Source organism: Euprymna scolopes, chromosome 12 (assembly GCF_053919585.1).
Source record: "Euprymna scolopes isolate OS-2025 chromosome 12, ASM5391958v1, whole genome shotgun sequence".
Lineage (NCBI taxonomy): Eukaryota > Metazoa > Mollusca > Cephalopoda > Sepiida > Sepiolidae > Euprymna > Euprymna scolopes.
The window spans coordinates 12,384,740-12,403,580 of NC_136493.1; the positions used below are offsets into that span (position 1 = coordinate 12,384,740).

General features: G+C 33.5%; 1 protein-coding gene across 1 annotated transcript in view; it reads left to right on the forward strand.

The window, feature by feature from the left end:
- Positions 1 to 18,841, forward strand: part of LOC145291190 (sterol regulatory element-binding protein cleavage-activating protein-like) — a 190,214-nt gene that overhangs the window by 95,930 nt on the left and 75,443 nt on the right. Inside the window, exons 3-8 of the mRNA XM_080136769.1 lie at positions 478 to 625; positions 9,286 to 9,446; positions 11,683 to 11,817; positions 14,612 to 14,691; positions 16,123 to 16,243; positions 17,902 to 18,083. Coding sequence (XP_079992895.1) covers positions 478 to 625; positions 9,286 to 9,446; positions 11,683 to 11,817; positions 14,612 to 14,691; positions 16,123 to 16,243; positions 17,902 to 18,083 — 827 coding nt within the window. The remainder of the gene's footprint in view (positions 1 to 477; positions 626 to 9,285; positions 9,447 to 11,682; positions 11,818 to 14,611; positions 14,692 to 16,122; positions 16,244 to 17,901; positions 18,084 to 18,841) is intronic.

The window sequence follows — 18,841 nt, forward strand, 5'->3', positions numbered from 1 at the left end:
TCCTTGTTTTCATTCTCAGGTATATATCCATTGATATCTTATATCTTTTTATAGAGTGATGTGGTTCTCGGTTGATTGTGTCTGACTATATACTCGAGAGTCAAAACAATGAAAAGGATATGCTGTTGTCATGGCCCTAGTGATCATTTTTGTTAGTGTTTATATAATGCTCTAGTCTTGTTCCAGTAATAGAAATTCATCAGATAAATTTGAAATACATTGAGACATTTTTTTCATATAAAGTACATTGAGACATTTTTTTCATATAAAATACATTGAGACATTTTTTTTCATATAAAATACATTGAGACATTTTTTTTCATATAAAATACATTGAGACATTTTTTTTCATATAAAATACATTGAGACATTTTTTTCATATAAAATACATTGAGACATTTTTTTCATATAAAATACATTGAGACATTATTTTCATATAAAATACATTTTCAAACAATTTAATTTTTTTAATTTCAGCTACCCTTTGACCAAAGTGCCTCTTCCTGGAAATGCTCCACTGGAATACTCCACTCCAGTTCAGACTTTCCTGGAACAGAGGCAAATGACCTCTCGTGGAGGAGGTATCGATAAAGCCAGTACAGATCAAAAAGCACCACCAAGATGGGTGAGAAATTTAAAAATATTTTCTTTTTTTCTATTTAGACAAAATAAAAATTTAAAAAAAAAACTGTCTGGATGAAACTTATTTCAACCAATGTTCATTCAATATTATAAAAAAATGTCTGAATTTTAATGAAGTTGAAAGAAGTGTGCTTATTAACTATTGATAAATTTTGAGATAATACTAAATGTATTTTGTTCATATATCATAGCTTGGAAAACGATTTCAATTGCATTAAATTTGTATATGATCTGAAATTCAATTTGGTGGTGAGGCCCCTATTTGGGAATTTTGAGGGGGCATGGAGTCATCTCACGGTTGCTGTTACTCTGACCCAAAGTAGCATCAGTACTAGTACATGTCGGGGGTCAAGCTATTGGTTAAATGTAAATTATCATTTACAAACTGTTTATAAAACATGTTTCGATAAAAATGATCCATGGTTAATCTATTATATAAAGGACAGTTGTGTGTGTGTGTGTCTGACTTAAATAAAAAAAAAACTGCAAAACAAATATCCACAAAATTGGTATATTCTTGATCAGTGTTGCCCAGGATGAATATCTAAAATTAAAAAAAAAAGTAATTTTTTTTTACTCTAAACTAGTACAGATTTCATTGAGGGAAAGGGTCTGTTTTTCGGCCACTAAGTAATGGGTAGTAACTGATATTTTTATTTTATTTTTGTGACAAATTTCCTTATGCCGACTTGAATTGTGTGTGTGTATAGAGAGGGATGGGGTTAGCCAAAGAAGAGAGGGGTAAGGAAAGTTTTTCAGATGGATACTTTTATTGATAGTGAACATATGAAACTCTAGTTCACTTCGAAGTAATCTCCTCCGACTGCAATGCACTTGTTGTACTATTCCAACAACTTCTGGAATGCCCCCTGGCAGTCCTCTTGTGTATGTCAATGACCCTCATCACAGCCTCTTTCATCTTCTCAATTGTCTCATAACGACAGCCTCTAAGGTTTTCCTTGAGCTTAGGGAATACCAAAAGTCACAGAGAGCAAGGTCTGAACTATAGGGAGGCTGAAGAACTGGCTTTGTGCCATCTTGGTCAAATAATCTGGTCATCTCTGAGCATCCTTGTGACAAATTTTGTGTAAATCTTCTGCATCTTCAGTTTCTCGCCAATAATTGTGTGTACAGTTCTCACACTGACATTAAACTGTGCACTTATTGTCTCTATAGACACACAGTAGTCCAGCTGTGACAATCAAGCTTTAGTAGGGTGGATTCTAATTCTTGCCGTAGCTGTTCATTTGAACCTGAAATCATAAAAATTGGTCAGTCATCTCATAAGATGTATAGCAATAATATATTGAATTTACAAGCGTCTACAACAATTTTAAATGCTTGTACAAAAAACTGTGGAAACTAATTGGAGGCACCTCGTATATAAGCTTTAATAGAAATATGTTAAACCATTGCTCTATGCAACATTGGGTAGCTAGAATATCATTAAACCCAGCGGCCAATTCCCTTTCTATTGAAGTGCTCTTAAACTTATATTTGCCATGGTTGCATCATTGTCAGTGAATCTGTTTTGAATTCAAGCTATGAAGATCTCTGGAAAGGGGGAGGAGGGATGGATTTATTGTTTGTCACGGCATAACCACGTTGACATACCAGTTCTCTGTAGATCACCACAGTTAAGCAATGTTGATCTTGGTTAGTACCAGATGAGTGACCATTTGGAAAAGTCAGACGTATGTAAGAGGATGTCAGCACCTCCCTGCAATAAATGCAAAAACCTCCCCTGACCAGGATATACATGTGACTGAGTACTGTTTGTGAACTTGATATTTCCATGAAACTTACTCCTTTGGGGGAAGCCAGTTCAACCTGCCTAGGATGTATGCCATCAGCTAGCTGGCTGTCACTTAAAGCACATTCACTTCTGAGAGAATACTAAGGTGACTAGCAGGCTATTTTTGAAAACTCACTCTAAATTCATTTTAGATACTAGACAACACACACACACACAAACACAGAAGCAAAAAAAAAAAAAATTGAGAACAAAAAGGGATTAGCATCAATATATGATTTTATTTAAAATACAGGGTGTTCCAAAAGTCTTGGACACACTTTGACATTGAATATCTCGAGAACCATTAAATATAAAAACACATCTGGTATATTCAGAAAGCTTGTAATCTCAAGGTTTTCATGGAATGTTCAAAGACGTTCAATGTGAGCGCCATTGGTCACACAACATACATCAAGCCGATAGTCCAATTTTTGTCAAACGCATTCCAACATTGCGTTATCAATGGTTGCAATAGTTTCTGTTATTCGGGCCTTCAGCTCATCCACATCTCTTGAAATGGGAGGCACATAGACCAGTCCTTTCATAAATCCTCAGAAAAAAAAAAATTTGTAGGGTGTGAGATCTTTTTTGCGAAACGCACATTGAACAAGTGTCCATGATTTAGTTTTTGCAAATTCAAACACACAAAATGCTTTTTTTAGTTGAGTGAGTGAACACCATTACTGGATCTGAAAAGAAATGAAAAAACATCAATATCTTTACGAAAAAATTAATGCATTTAGCTTTTAAAATGGCACCACTTTCATCTTGCTACCATTTATAGTTAAGCAGTAGCAGTATCAGAATTTTTGTAGGAATTTTTGACACCCCTAACACGAAACTGCGAATACAATATAAAAATCTCGTAATTTCTCTGTTAAAAGTGGGTTATTTATTTTCTTTATGGATTATACTTCCAAAATAAACTATTACAGTTGTTTTAAAAGTAATAAAAATATTTTTTTTTTTTTTTTTTTTTAAACAGTAATGAATTTTCCGAACTCAATATTTTTCAATTTTTAAACTTTAAAAATCTATCAAATTTTTCTATTGATTCTATTTTTACGATATTTTCAGGGTCAATGTGAAATTTTATGTTCTTTCCAATAAACCGAATATAATATTTTAAACAAACGTTTTTTTTTTAAATTCACGCCCCCCCAAGTGTCACCCATTTTCAACTTTCTCTTAAAAAGTAAATAATTAATTTATGTCGTGGAGTTTTATATATCACAAATTGAAGAGAAAAGGTCAATAAATAATATATTCAAATTTAAAACAAAAAAAAAATCCCTTTTTTAGAAATTTACCTGTAAAGTCCGAAGTTTAAAACCTTATTTTATAAGAACACATTGTTTTTTTTTATCTTTTTTTTTTTTTTAATGAAACCTTGGTCCTTGCTCCTTTAATTGAAAAAAAAATTAGGGCTTGAATTACATTTTTCGAGGAGTTATAAGCTTGGAAAGACAGGGGGTCGAATAATTCACGCCTCTCATTTTGAAATGTCTATTAAAAAGTAAATAATTAATTTATGTCGTGGAGTTTTATATATCACAAATTGAAGAGAAAAGGTCAAATAATATATTCAAATTTAAAACAAAAAAAAAAATCACTTTTTTAGAAGTTTACCTGTAAAGTCCGAAGTTTAAAACCTTTTTTAAAAAAAAAAAAAACACATTGTTTTTTTTTTTTGTTTTTTTTTTTTTTAATAAAACCTTGGTCCTTGCTCCTTTAATTGAAAAAAAAAATTAGGGCTTGAATTACATTTTTCGAGGAGTTATAAGCTTAGAAAGATGGGGTGGAATTATTCACTATTTTCACGAAATTTCTGACACTGCTAGTTAAGCAGATATGAGGACTAGAAATGTGCCCAAGACTTTTGGAACACCATGTATTTTGCTCGTGTGCAGATTTTTCCAAAAATGCACTTTCTTTAAAGTTAATATTTCTTCATATACTGATGCTATGGAAGGAATGAGTCGGAAGTGCCCATGGAGCTACCTATACATTTATTGCAGGCCAGTGTTCTTCCTCGAGGTCACTGGCTCTTCAACCTTACTTTCTGACCCGTGTGTCATGTCATTGTCATGGGAGATAAATATCAGAAGATAATGTTAGTGTTAGAGAGGTTTAGTTTTTATATAACTGAACTAGTTGAAATACATTATACGTCTGTTTTTTTTTTTGTTTTGTTTTTTTACATTCCTAAAAATTGATTTTAACAAAACATTCAATTCACCGATTACTCGAAAACTAACACCCACTACCTCCATACCACTTGCTAAACCTCTCCTACTCTAACCTTATTACCTCACATTTTTGAGTTTTCATTTCTCTATCATGTCACCTATTGTATGTATGACTGTATAAATAGTGATTGTATGTATGACTGTATAAATAGTGATTGTATGTATGACTGTATAAATAGTGATTGTATGTATGACTGTATAAATAGTGATTGTATGTATGACTGTATAAATAGTGATTGTATGTATGACTGTATAAATAGTGATTCTGTTGCTCTAACATTCATTCTTGAAAAAGTTTGCACATGGACAATTAATCCGATCATGCCTGGGTGTAACTTTTTGTTCTAATTTCATAACAAAAAAAAAAAAACTAAGTATACATTTATAATATAAGTTGTTCATTTGACAATTTTATCAAAAACTGTGAACAGATGTTTGTGTTTTCATCTCACTTTAATAGTTTTAAGCAATGAATGGAAGGCGTTCTTAATATTTATTAAAAGTTTCTTAGTATTTATGAAAAGTTTCTTAATATCATCAAAGGAACAGGTTAATTAAAAGTTTCTTAATATCATCAAAGGAACAGGTTAATTTTTATGAACACATCAGATGCATTGAAAAATGTCAAAACCTAATTCATAAGAAAGGGAATAGTTTATCAAAAGAATATTCCAAATATGGTTGCATTGCGTAAAGAATTGTGAATTTTATTAAGGATTCCATGGGTGGTATTTTTGATGGACCCCTCTGTAATTAATGTTGAAAAAAAAGCAAAAAAAACTTAGTGGGACAAATTCTTACAAAACACTAAAATGCACATGGGACGAATTCTTGTAAAACACAGTACACCACTGCTAAACTCTGCTTAACGTAGACATGCTTGTTTGTTTAGCAAAGTGATGTAAAATGCACCGCTGTCTACATTCGCAAACTTTCACAGATTTTTTTTTGTGGCACACCACAGCCGTTTGACTGATTGATGCACACTGTAATTAAAAAAAAAAAGAAAAATCGATTCGGAATGACTTTCCTTTACATTCACAGAAAATGCTGCCGACTTACGTTGAGTCTGAGGTAAGACCCTTTACTCTTTCCGTGTTACAGAACATGCAGGCCACTCCTTAGATCTTCAAGGAAATTCCTCACTACACTTTTCACGCCAGATCCAATCTGTTAAGTCTGTTAGAAAAATGGTTGCATCATTCTACTACTCCAGAAAGCACCTGCAATCCTCTACCTGTGTAAAAATCAGGAACGTCACAAAATGATATATTGCTGCCACATCTGGGGAGGTGCCACTCGGAGCAATCTTTCTTGCATTGACAAAGTACAAAATCGTCTTCACAATCTAGTGGGACATGATTTCTCTTCTCACAGAAGAGACATTACTACTCTATCTGTACCCTATCATTACTTTCGTCGAATGTGCACAACTAAGCTTCAATTTCTGGTTCTGCCTTATAAGACATTCACGGCAAGAACTCATATTGCAACCACAATTATAAAGCTTCATTTCTCCCTTCATATACATAGCACCAAATGGAATTTCCATGAACAGTTTTTTTTTTTCTTAAAAACTATCCATCTGGGGAATACATTACCTCAGGGTGGCTTCCCTACAGGCTACAACATAATTGATTTCAAATCTAATGTCAACAATTGTCATAAACCATCCTCATAAATAATCAAATTTCTTTAATTTCATTCATCAGTTTCAATCCTCTCATAATATTTTTCATCATTCAACTGACAATCCACCTCATTAACTCTTCTTCCTGAGTAGCTTTTAGCCTTGATAAAGTGTAATTATTTAGTGTAAAAAAAAAAAAAAAAAAAAAGACATGACAGAAAATGCAATCTTTTGTCAGCTCTACCTTTGTCAAAGGGAAACATTCTAAACTTTGTCTTAAAATGAACTATCCCCTGCTGGTGAAGGGAGCCATGTTGTACTACAATAGTTTTTGAACTGTTGGTAGTGTAGGGATTGTTGAGGTAAGGTTGTTCCATCTTTGGATGAGTCATCAGGTGAGACTGACAAGATTAATCCCAGGTTAACTTTCTGCGTACTTTCTTTTGAATCTCTGATGCATCCAAAATGGGCAGGATTCCATGAATGAATACATGTGCAATTCCATCAATCTACTGACTTGGTTATGCATCCTAGTCGTACACTTGGTTATGCATCCTAGTCGTACACTTGGTTATGCATCCTAGTCGTACACTTGGTTATGCATCCTAGTCGTACACTTGGTTATGCATCCTAGTCGTACACTTGGTTATGCATCCTAGTCGTACACTTGGTTATGCATCCTAGTTGTACACTTGGTCGTACACTTCCTGTTTATAGCTAGAATTTTGTATGCAACTCGAGTATTTTGCCTTCTGACTGAAACACAATGATGGATCCATGATTAGATGAATTTGAAATGTAAACTCTAATCCTAAACCCAACACATAAGGTTGGAGGATTTGCTGAAAGCACTATGTGATGTAGACGTTATCCAAAGATGAATCTGTAGCGCTGATGCAGTCATATGGAGCATTCATCCTCCTAGATAAAGTATTTCAGAAGTGTGATGTCCTCGACCACATGAAGGTTGGCTAACCAAGGAAAACTTTGAAGCAATGATTAGACAAGATCATACACAGTGGAATTTGGAAACGGTTAAACTACAGAACCATGAAGATTGACAAGTGAGCTTGCGAAATATCAAAAAATGTTTTACCCTTGAACAAGAGAAAAGTGGCATTAAATAAGTAGAGAAAAAGATTTTAAGTGAGATGGGAGTATCCCATCGGTACCTTGTATCCAGATATGTTACCAATATATAGTGTGGCAAGGGGTTATCTAGGTGTGACGTTATACCAATAGCACTTTGGAACCACAACTGCACATCCCAGTCATATAATAATTTCTTAAAATAGCATTTGGTTCTACGTATAAGAAAAATGAAGTAGGTGAAGAGACAGAAGTTCTGTCTAATGCTCAACTCTGGTAAGTTGAATAGTTTCAATGAAGCTATTCAATTGCTAATTTGGATATGTACACAGACAAGTTGAGACTATGGTCACCATTCCCACAACTTGCATTTGCATACCTACGTCTGAAACCATGATGACAATACTAGCTTGATATTTTTCATCTCAAAAGTTTTCAGATCAAATTGGTAAATCGGTCATATCAGTCAGACGTTTCATCCTTCATCTTTGTAGGTTCTCGTTAAATTTGAGATATTCCATTTTCAATATGACCAAGTTCAAATATCTAAAATTTAATTATAAATAATCTTAGGTAAACCTTGTAGACAATAAAAATACTACATATTAAAAAATGAAAAGGATAATGGGGCGGGGGGGGGGGGTGAATGATCATAAAAAAAAATGGAAGGCAAAGCGAAATCTTTAAGTATGGTCAACTTTGAAAAGCCATTAAAATTGAACTGTACAATATTTTAATCAGTTTTACTTTATACTGGAAGCTCTTGAGAAAATGGAAATACTTTTATGAAGGATAATGGAATACTGTTGCCACATCTGGGCAAGATCTGCTAGAAGCACCTTATTCTGCCTTAACAGTCCAAAATAGACTTTGTAGTTTAGTGGGGATGCCCTTTTCTCTTTCCTGCAACCTCTTTCCCACAGAAGAGACTTGCGAGTTTTTCTCTGCTTTATTGTTATTCTCATGGCAAGTACTCATCCGAGCTCCAATCTATGACCCCCCTCCCTCCTTCGCCAAACTTTCACAAAAAACACTTGTTTAGCTGAAACCACTATTAATAATTTTCCCCACTTTTTATCTGTGCCTAAACCTAAGCATAGATTCCATGAACAAAGCTTTTTTCTTAGAACTGCACACCTGTTGAACTCTCTTCTGTTTCTCTGCTTTCCAGCTGACTATAATATGGTTGTCTTCAAGTCCAATGTAAACAAGTTCTTGATGAGCCGTTCCCCTTAAGTAATTCAATTTACCAAATTTCCACTACTAATGATTACTACGATATTGTCCCATTAACTACTGTACATTCATTGACCCTATTCCTCGAGTGGCCTCCTGGCCTTGATAAGTGATGACTCCTTTGTAAAAAAAAAAAATTAAAAAATAAAATCTCACTCATGAGCACAATGTTTTAGGGAGGTTGAAAAAGTGCCGAAATAGCTTGCAGTAAAGTAAAAGTCTCTCAGCAGATAGTCCCCAGGTAATCACAAGGAACTAAAAAAAGTTTTACAAATTCTTGTAGAACACTATCAGTTATGTTAACAGCTTCAATAGGCACGCTTACCTGCTTCCGAAAGTCACTGTGTGAAGTACAAAAACCACCACTGCTTACGTTGTAGCCCTTTTTTGTTGTGATACACTACCGCCACTTGGTCAATCAACACGTGATTTCTTTTTGCAAAGACAAAAAAAATAGTAATGGATTTGGAATGATATCATTTTTTTCACAGAAAATGCTGACCATTTTGTCGGGTTTCAGGTAAGACACTTTTCTCTTTTCATGTCCTAGAAAAAGCAGGTTACCTTGACTCCTTTAGATTTTTGAGGTAATTATTTTACTATGCACATACATATAAATGTTTATTTATAATCTTCTATTTTAGTATTCTGGCATTCCAATTGGCTTTGTACAGCAAATAATTTTTAAAGGAACAGTATCTCCGTGGAAGCCTGATCAAATGGTTGCAACTGACGCTTTTCGTGCACCACTTTCTAAAGTATTTGAAATCATAGACGAGTTGAATTCATTTAAATTTACACACAGGTAAGTAGAAACTAAGATAGTCAACAGATCGATTTTTTAAAATGTTGTTTTCAGCAAACACAACAGTACTTGTCATGTCGAAAATATATTAAAAAATTACGGAAATTCATAGAGTAGAACTGCTATTGTGTTTTTAGTAACAAAAAATGTCTGACTATAGACAACAAATGTTGGAAGCTATTACAGTGGCAAAAAGAGAGGTAAGTATGTCCCATGTATTCGCAATCATCAATTTCCTCCAAACATTACTTGGAAGTCCTCTTGTGTGAGCATGTCAATGTCACTTATCACAGCTTCTTTCATCTCGAGTGTCTCATAACGACAGCCTCTAAGGTTTTCCTTGAACTTGGGGAATAACCAAAAGTCACAGGGAATAAGGTTTGGACTCTAGGGAGGGTGAGGAACTGTTTTGTTTTGGTGCCCATCTTGGTCAAATAGTCTGTTACGAATTCTGGAAACTTCTTTAAGGCACCTTCTATGTGTTCATATCCCTTAACCACAGTCACTTCCACATTGATTTAAATAAGGTTTTAAAAATATATTAAATTTATTAGAATTTGTAATTTCATATTGAAAGCTTATTACCATGCTTCTACCTCCTCTTAAAGTCCAGGACTGACTTCTCCATAGTGAGTGAACTATGCTTTGCTGGATATGCCATACAAAGGCAGCAGACTATGTCAGCAATTTTTTTCTTTGTGGAAAACTCTAAATCCCACTCACATCTAGATATAGCATTACATAAAAAGATCTCTGCTGGTTTTGATTATATCAAGAGAAATGGCAGGTGGATAAATGTAGCCTGTGTCATGGAAGTTGATGGCTTGTCTGGTGTTGGCCGCACATGCAGGACCTGGGCTGCAACAATTAGGAAGACTTGAAAGCTTTGCAACTTCGTGAAAGGGATACCATGGATTGAACTAAATGGCAAACAGGTGTCAGAGTAGCTGCCTGTAATAAATGTGGAGAACTACAGAAATAAGCGCCAACAGTTGATGTGTGCCCTCTGTAGAGAAGCACTGGCATTTGAACCTAAAACCCATTTGATATGAAAAAATATAAATGCAAATTTCATGGTTTGAGGCAGCAGTATTAACAGATGTTATTGTTTTATCATTCAACTACAGTGACATTTTGTGTATGTGAGGTTGCTGTCAGTTGGGGAGAAGATGAAGAGAGAATTAGACGGTGCTGTCAAAGATGAAGAAGTAGAACACTGGTAAGAATAATAAAAAATTTCACCAGGCAGTCATAAAACATACTCGTCACAGATACGCACCTGGCTGGAAGAAAATAAGCATGATTGATTGCCGGAAATAAAATTGTTGATTCATTTAAAATTACTTGCAAAAGTTAGCTGCAGGTGAGAATACTCTATTGCTTAATACTCCCCCTAGGAGTGACTACATTGGCAATGAAGATAAAATTTCATAATGATGGACCAGGTAGATTTATGGATGTTAAAAATTATAAGTTAACTCAAAATTGCGATCAACAATTGGTTGACGATCAGGTTCCTACTCTTACACCCTACAACTTCATGATTCAAAGATATATCATTGTATTTTTATACTGTGTTTGCTGTCATTTATTTTTAAGCACGGCAAAAATACAACACTAGGTCTATTAAAAGAAAAAAATTACTTTGTATTCCTTGCCAAAATTACCTAAATATTTTATTTGGAAAAAATTTTCAAAATATTCAATCTAATCCATATTCATCTGAAATCCTTTTGTTTTCTCATTTGAGTATGTAGTCACATGCTTTTCATACCAATAACGAATAATATGCATATCAATAACGAATAATAATGTACTTGGTTTTAACACTTAACTGCAGTTTCATGGTTCTCTCTTATCGTCAAGTGGTGCATCATTCATGTCCAACTTAGTCTCAATGACGAAAGTGAGCATTGTCTTTTGTATTTTTATGATATAAGTATGTCTTTTGTATTTTTATGATATAAGTATGTCTTTTGTATTTTTATATCTTTTGTGACAACACTTATGATCACCCTCACTCACATGCTCTTTTATTCAGTTCCTGGCGAACGCATACATTCAGGGGGAAAATATCAATACTGTCAATCTCCAATCCCTATAAAATTGTAGCCCTATAAATTTGTACTCCTATAAAAGTTGTACTCAATATTGGTACATGACTTTATTTTCAATTGCATGGACAAACAAACGGAGATATAACAAATGTAAGATTTTTATTCTTTTTCTTTTATAGGAATGTTGAATATAGTCTTCCTGATCTCTGTCTTCATATGTCCGAACCTGTTGATAAATCCCTCCATGACTGCCTGCCTTCCTTTTCATGTTTGGTTCTCTCACCGGCCAATCTGTGGAACGTCGATAGTAGTAGGTAAGTTACCTTCCGTCACACAATCATTATACCCCACCCTCCCTCTTGTTTTTAAAAATCAAGCACACCTAAAAACTGATCCAATTGTACAAAAATTAGCATCTCACTTATGTCATAGGGAGATTGAAGTTCTAATACTACTTCTACTGTTGTTATTATTATTAATGATAACTTATTGTTCCAAAACTATTGTCTGTTAAATTTAGCATGAAGCACCCTTGACATAATAGTCAACATTCTCACTGTTATTAGCAGTAGTAGTACTACTAATACTAATATCAATGATGAATTCTTACGAGTTTAAAAACTGTTAGCCAAAACATTCCATCAAAAAAAGTTTCGCTAAGTAAACCTTATTCTAAGTTCCACAACCTAGAATTAGTATCAGTTAAATTTAAATCACACAAAATACATGTTAAAATATTACTCAGTTTTGAAATGCCAGTATGATTTTTTTAAATTCCATTTTAATCGTTCTAATTAGTTAAAATTTGCAATTACCAGGTGCCTTCAATAAGTTTCCAGACTTTTTTTTTGTATAGGCACTTTTATTGCTAGTACCCACATGAAACTTTAGTTCCCTTCAAAGTAATCACCTCTGACTGCAATGCACTTGTTGTACCATTCCGATAACTTCTGGAAGGCTCCATAGAAATCCTTTTGTGTAAGCGTGTCAATGACCCTCATCAAAGCCTCTTTCATCTCGTCAATTATCTCATAGCGACAGCCTCTAAGGTTTTAAGTTTAGGGAGTAAGCAAAAGTCACAAAGAGCAAGATTTGAACTACAGGGAAGGTGAGGACTTATCTTGGTCAAATGGTCTGACAACGATGGAATTGTGAACTGGTGCATTTGCACAAATCTTCCGCATCTTCAATTCCTCACGAATAATTGTGTGTAAAGTTTCCACACTGACATCAAACTGTGCACTTCATGTTTCTATAGACACACAACAGTCCTTATCCATGAAATTCTTTATTTGGCCTATCAACTCAGCTGTTCTTCCTCACTCTTCCCACGCCTCTCATCATCCCTTACAGACTCTCTGTCTTCCTTGAATCTTGTACGCCACTCAAAAACTGATGCTTGATTCATGCAAGATGGTCTAAAAGTAGTCTGAAGCATTCCATATGTTTGTGGCATTTTTTCCAAGTTTGAAACAGAATTTTATTGCATATCATTCTTCTAAAATGTCCTTGTGTCCAGATTGCAATTGTGAAATTCACCAGCTGTGACAATCAGGGTGTATTCCAATTCCTGCTGTAGCTGTTCATTTGAGCCTGAAATCATAAAAATTAACCAGTCATCTCATAAGATGTATAGCAATAACCTCCTGAATTTACAGGGGCACTATGTAGGGAGGTGAGCAGAAATATATCTGTTTATATTACATTTAAATTTCTGCACATTAGTCCAGTCAAGGAAGCAGAAAAGGAGAGAATTCTAAAGTCTTGCAGTTTGTGAATATTAGAAATCTTTTTAGCATCAAGGGACCAATGAAGAGGTGGGATTTTGCTACTTGTCTGGTTACTTGAAGGTATTTCTATTGAGGAGATACAAGTGCTATGAGTCCGTCAGATCGCATTCCATTAAAGTACTTGTAAAACAGGCGCAGGGATGCGACGTTGCATCAATGTAACAGGTGTTGGATCTTGGTTGATAATGCAGAACTAATTAGATTGAAGACATTTTTGGACCCTATCTAAATGGGAGAGACGAGTGGGAGATGCACTAATCCAAACGTAGCAATAATACTCCGTGCATGGGTGAATAGTGGCTTTGTAGAAATACAGGATATTGTTACGTACAAAATGAATGGGCGATGCTCAAAATGTATAAACATTTTGACCCCCCCCCAACTTAAAATTTCACCCAAAATAAGGAAATTAACCAACTTTGATGAAATTTTTAAGTATTAATCAAATAATGATCACAGAATATAATGAACCCGTTATTTTTATTTGAATCTTAGTGAAAATGTATTATTTTGTTTGAACAATTATGGTTTTTCAGTAATAAAAAAAAGAAATGAATTTATTTTTGTTTTATTTTTTTATGAAAATCTTAAATTGTAACGATTACAAAAATAAAATTTTTTTAGGAACATTACAAAAAAATTCTACTTCCACTCTATTAGTCTGGCTCTGATGAAGTGTTCAAAAAGTGACCTACTTACTTTTATCTTTTATTCAATCAATACATTTCAAGATTTTCTTTTTCATTTCCTTGTCTTACTCGCTCCTATTTATTGTAACTCCTGCCCCATACATTTTCTTAGTGGCCCGAAAAATATTTTCAACTTCCTGTTTTAAAGTTTTGAATTTTTTTATTTCTTAGATTTTTTTAAAAAATTTGTTTGAATTTTTTTACAAATTTGTTTTTTTTACAAATTTGTTTTTTTTACAAATTTGTTTTTTTTACAAATTTGTTTTTTTTACAAATTTGTTTTTTTTACAATTTTGTTTTTTTTACAATTTTGTTTTTTTTTTACAAATTTTGTTTTTTTTTTACAAATTTGTTTTTTTTTTTACAAATTTGTTTTTTTTACAAATTTATGTTTGAATTTTTTTACAAATTTGTTTGAATTGAAAAAGTTTGAATTAAAAAAAAAAATTTGTTTAAAATTTTTTTTTTTTTTAACTTTACATTTAAATTTTTAGATTTTTGTTTGGGTGCATCAAATTTTTAGTTGAACATAAACTAAAATTATTAGGATTCTGCTAGTGCCATTTTCCATTCAAATGTAAATACATGTGCTTTTATTTACTTATTTTTGTCCCTTTCTTTTAACATAGTTTCCGAGAAGATGCCGAATTGATGAAAACAATCACTCAAAAATTTGGACAGACTTTGGACACTCCACCAAATGTTTTAGGTAAAAATGTTTATCTTTCTTTCTTATTTCAAAAAGTTCATTTAAACATAATTAGCAACAATTGCCTTTTTTTTTTTTTTTTTATTAATTCGGTAATTTATCATCACTTATCAAGTAAATTATTAAATGGATTGCAGAGAAAAATGTGTGAAAATTGTAATAAAAAATGATGACGCCCAGTTAATTTTGACCATCATGCAGACGAACATGATTTCCCACCGATTATATGCAAATGAGATGCTCCTGGTTTGTATAAAAAGCCTGTTTTTCAGAGACTGAGTTGATTTGGAACTGGTGAGCTTTACAGCAATCTTTCGAATTTTGGAGTATTGAGTTTTGACAAGTCTGTCTGGTTTTGGAGTATCAAGCTTCGACAGCAGTGTGTTGGATTTTGGAGTACTGAGCTTCGCCGGCTGGGTGTCGGATTTTGTGAGTCTGAGGTTTCGTCAGCCTTAACTCCAGATATTGTTAGTTGAAAGTACAGAATAGATAACAATCCACTTTGAAAAGTGCAAAATAGTAAATAATTTATAATTTAACCACATGGATGAAGATGAATATTATGAGAGGATTGAAAATGTTCATGCATAATTATGAATACACTGCTTTCTAATATTTTCAATTCCTGTTATCTTGTGTAGCTTCAATTTATGATCGGCTAAAATGAGTTTGTAGATTTTCTTGAATGTATTCTGGGACAGCTGTTGAACTTGGGCAACATAAGCATTCAGTATCATTTGTATCTCTACAACTACATATATCATCGGCATACCACCTCTTAACTGTTGTTTTCTAACAACCAGAGTCTGAATAACCATTGTTTTGCTTGAAAAGTATTTTTTCTATCAGAAAGAATGCTTTATCAACACATGAAATTAAAATTTGTTCATTGTTTTTGAAAATTTACAACAGTAGCTTAACTTAAATGCAATTTGTAAACTAATAATCTGATTGTCATTTTGAAGGTTAGTACTTTACAAAAATTATATGGTTTTTTATTAGTGGTGCCATATATGTCAGGCAGTGTGTTATATCTGCTGCAGCCAGTCATCAAATGTGTTTTTCAGGCTATATAATTTCTAAAACTCAACCTTTGCCATTTCTCAAGATATGCACTTGTTTGTGATAATAAAACACACACACAGCTGGTTATAAAATATTTTGTTTATTCAAAATAACCTTTTTTGTTTCCAAATAACGTCAACATTCCACCATGCATTATCTTGTAAATGTGGGTCAATCTCACTGACCCACTCTCTGGGGATTTTACCTCCTACATTTTTGACCTTTGACATCCCGGGGATTTGGATTATTGAGTGATTTGTTATGTAATTATTTCTATGCTATCCACATTGTTTCAAACAAACTTAATCATTTTTCTCTTATAAAAATGATTGTATCATCTGAATTGTTTGTATTTTTCTGTTTCAGATATTCTTTTTGGAATTCCTTGGAAGGCAACCGGTCTGAAAAAATATTATCTTCGAAATCGTCGGAGAATAATTTCATTTGCTGTCACAATCATCTTTAAATCAGAATCATATAATCATAAGTAAGACACGTTTCATTTTTCGTTGTTTCTTTTTAATTTCATGTTTTTAGCGTTGTTTTATACTAGATTTTTTAACCCATCAAAAACGAGCAAAACTTATAGCCTGTTGTCTTAAAAACGAATGCTTTATGTTGAACTTCTAGAGTAAATGTGGTATTGTGGTAACTAATCCATCTTGATCCCGCATTGTGCATCCAACGGATACCATAATACTTAGTTTGCTGCACCTTCTTATAACAAAGGTCCATACATTTCATCCAGTTCAATCCAGTTTCTGAGAAAAAGTGGAACAGACAGACTAGAAAAAATAGAATGTGGATTTACTACTTGAAAAACCCATCCCAAACTGGATTCATAATACTGTAAGACTCTTGAATATTAAAATATTTTAAAAATAAATAGTTGATCGGAGGATTATAGGAAGTTGGGTGAGGGAAATGTTTTTACTGTAGAGGTGCAAAAAGCAGGAAAAAAAAATTGTGTGGAAATAGTACTGTTACTTCATGAGATGGTAGCATGGAACTCCTGTGTTTGTTTATTGTATATACCCCTACACAGTAGAGATCCTTAGATGTAAGAAAGCCTTCTGTTCTAATAGTTTCTTCCCCACAACTGCTAGACTTTGGAATTCTCTTCCGGCCTCCTGCTTTCCCCAACTGTGCTGATATGCAGAAATTGAAGCGTAATGTAAACAGACATCTTGCTGCTCAACTCCCTACACAGTACCCCTGCAACAACTTGTTCCTGATAATAGCCCCTTACATGAAAGTAGCACTGTACCTTGTTTGGGGTGAAAATGTAATTAAAAAAAAAAAAAAAAAAAAAAATGCCTTGTAAAAGCTTGTCAGTCTCCATTTACTTCCTTACCCCAGATGACAGCATTCGACACATGGTTAGTTTTTAATATAGAGAAAATTCCCCTTCTCTCTGGATTAGGACAAAAACTGATTGTTATGAATTTTGTAACAACTACTGCTAGGTGTAAAATTTGGTAATGCATACTATATTAAGTTTTTGCAATACAAGTAAAGACATGACCAGGGCGCTTTCAGAATGAATGATTTTGTTTAAAGTACACTCCAGTCATGATACTCAACGTTTTCATTCTAAACTTAAATTCCAGCCATTATCACTGTGCAACCAGTAATACCAGGCATATAAATTCAACAATAGGTTCTTTGATATGACAAGGGTGTGTTCGAAGTGAATTATACTGCAATTGTGCTCCAAACAAAAACATTCACTTGGAACACACCCCTGTCATATCAAAGAACGTATTGTTGAATTTATATTTATATTACTGGTTGCACAGTGAGATACTTGACTTTCACATTTTAAACTTTAATTCAAAACGTTATGTATAAATGTTAATTTTATAAAATTAACGGTAGTTTCATTCCAGTGCAGTGTAGACGACAATGTATTGTGGACTAAGTTACTGCGATGGGTCCCCAACTAGAACAAGAAATCAATAGATTTGATTGAAAAATGGTTGATTTCACCAATTTTGATAATAATAAAAATGTATGAGAGGGTGAAACATTCATTGATTATCATTCAGTCCTGGTCAACATCAAATAACCTTGCTAGTGTGTGTATATATATATATATATATAATTTGCAAATTCTGTGTTTAATGTTTGTTGATTTTCTTTCAGATTCATCCAAAGTTTACGGCATCATCTTGAAACTGTCTTTCCCAACAGCAGACGGAATGCCAACAATTCTGCTATCGATCACCTCGTCCATATTTACTTTAAAGATTTCAACTATTTTGTTGAATACACTCCTTTGATGGTCACTTATCTCGTTCTTCTGCTATATTTGTATTTTTCGGTCCGTAAGTATGTCAGCAATTTTCTTTTGTGTGATATTATCCACAAGTATTTAATAATTCGAATGACCAACATGCAAATATAAGTAAACAATGCAATAAGTAGTTAGAAATTGAAGAAGGTAATGTAGATGGGGAATCGTGTTTTATTTTTAATTCTTTTTTAACTTCTATATTCCCCAAATATATTATAGTGGTGTAATGTTGGACCAAACATTGTGTGTGAAGACTTGCAAAGAAAAAAACTTTGATACAGTTTTTTTTTTTTTTTCATAAAGTGAAAGAAAAAAGTTATTTTGTTGGGTTTCACATGTAAATCACTGATACGTGTTAAACACAACACAATATGTTCGTTTTTTTTTGTTTCCTTTTCCGGGTCAGATAGCAGTCCTTAGTTTTTGAGTTACAATCTGCTGTTTAGCAGGTGATTCTTTCCTATGACCCATGGTCTATGGGCTCATTTTCGGACAGGTAGGAAGAAGACTCGTGCTTATCAAACATACATTTCAACTCCCCACGTGTTTCTTCCTTTTCTGTTTCCTCCCTCTTTTTCTGTTTCCTCCCTCTTTTTCTGTTTCCTCCCTCTTTTTCTGTTTCCTCCCTCTTTTTCTGTTTCCTCCCTCTTTTTCTGTTTCCTCCCTCCTTTTCTGTTTCCTCCCTCCTTTCTGTTTCCTCCCTCTTTTTCTGTTTCCTCCTCTTTTTCTGTTTCCTCCCTCCTTTTCTGTTTCCTCCCTCCTTTTCTGTTTCCTCCTCCTTTTCTGTTT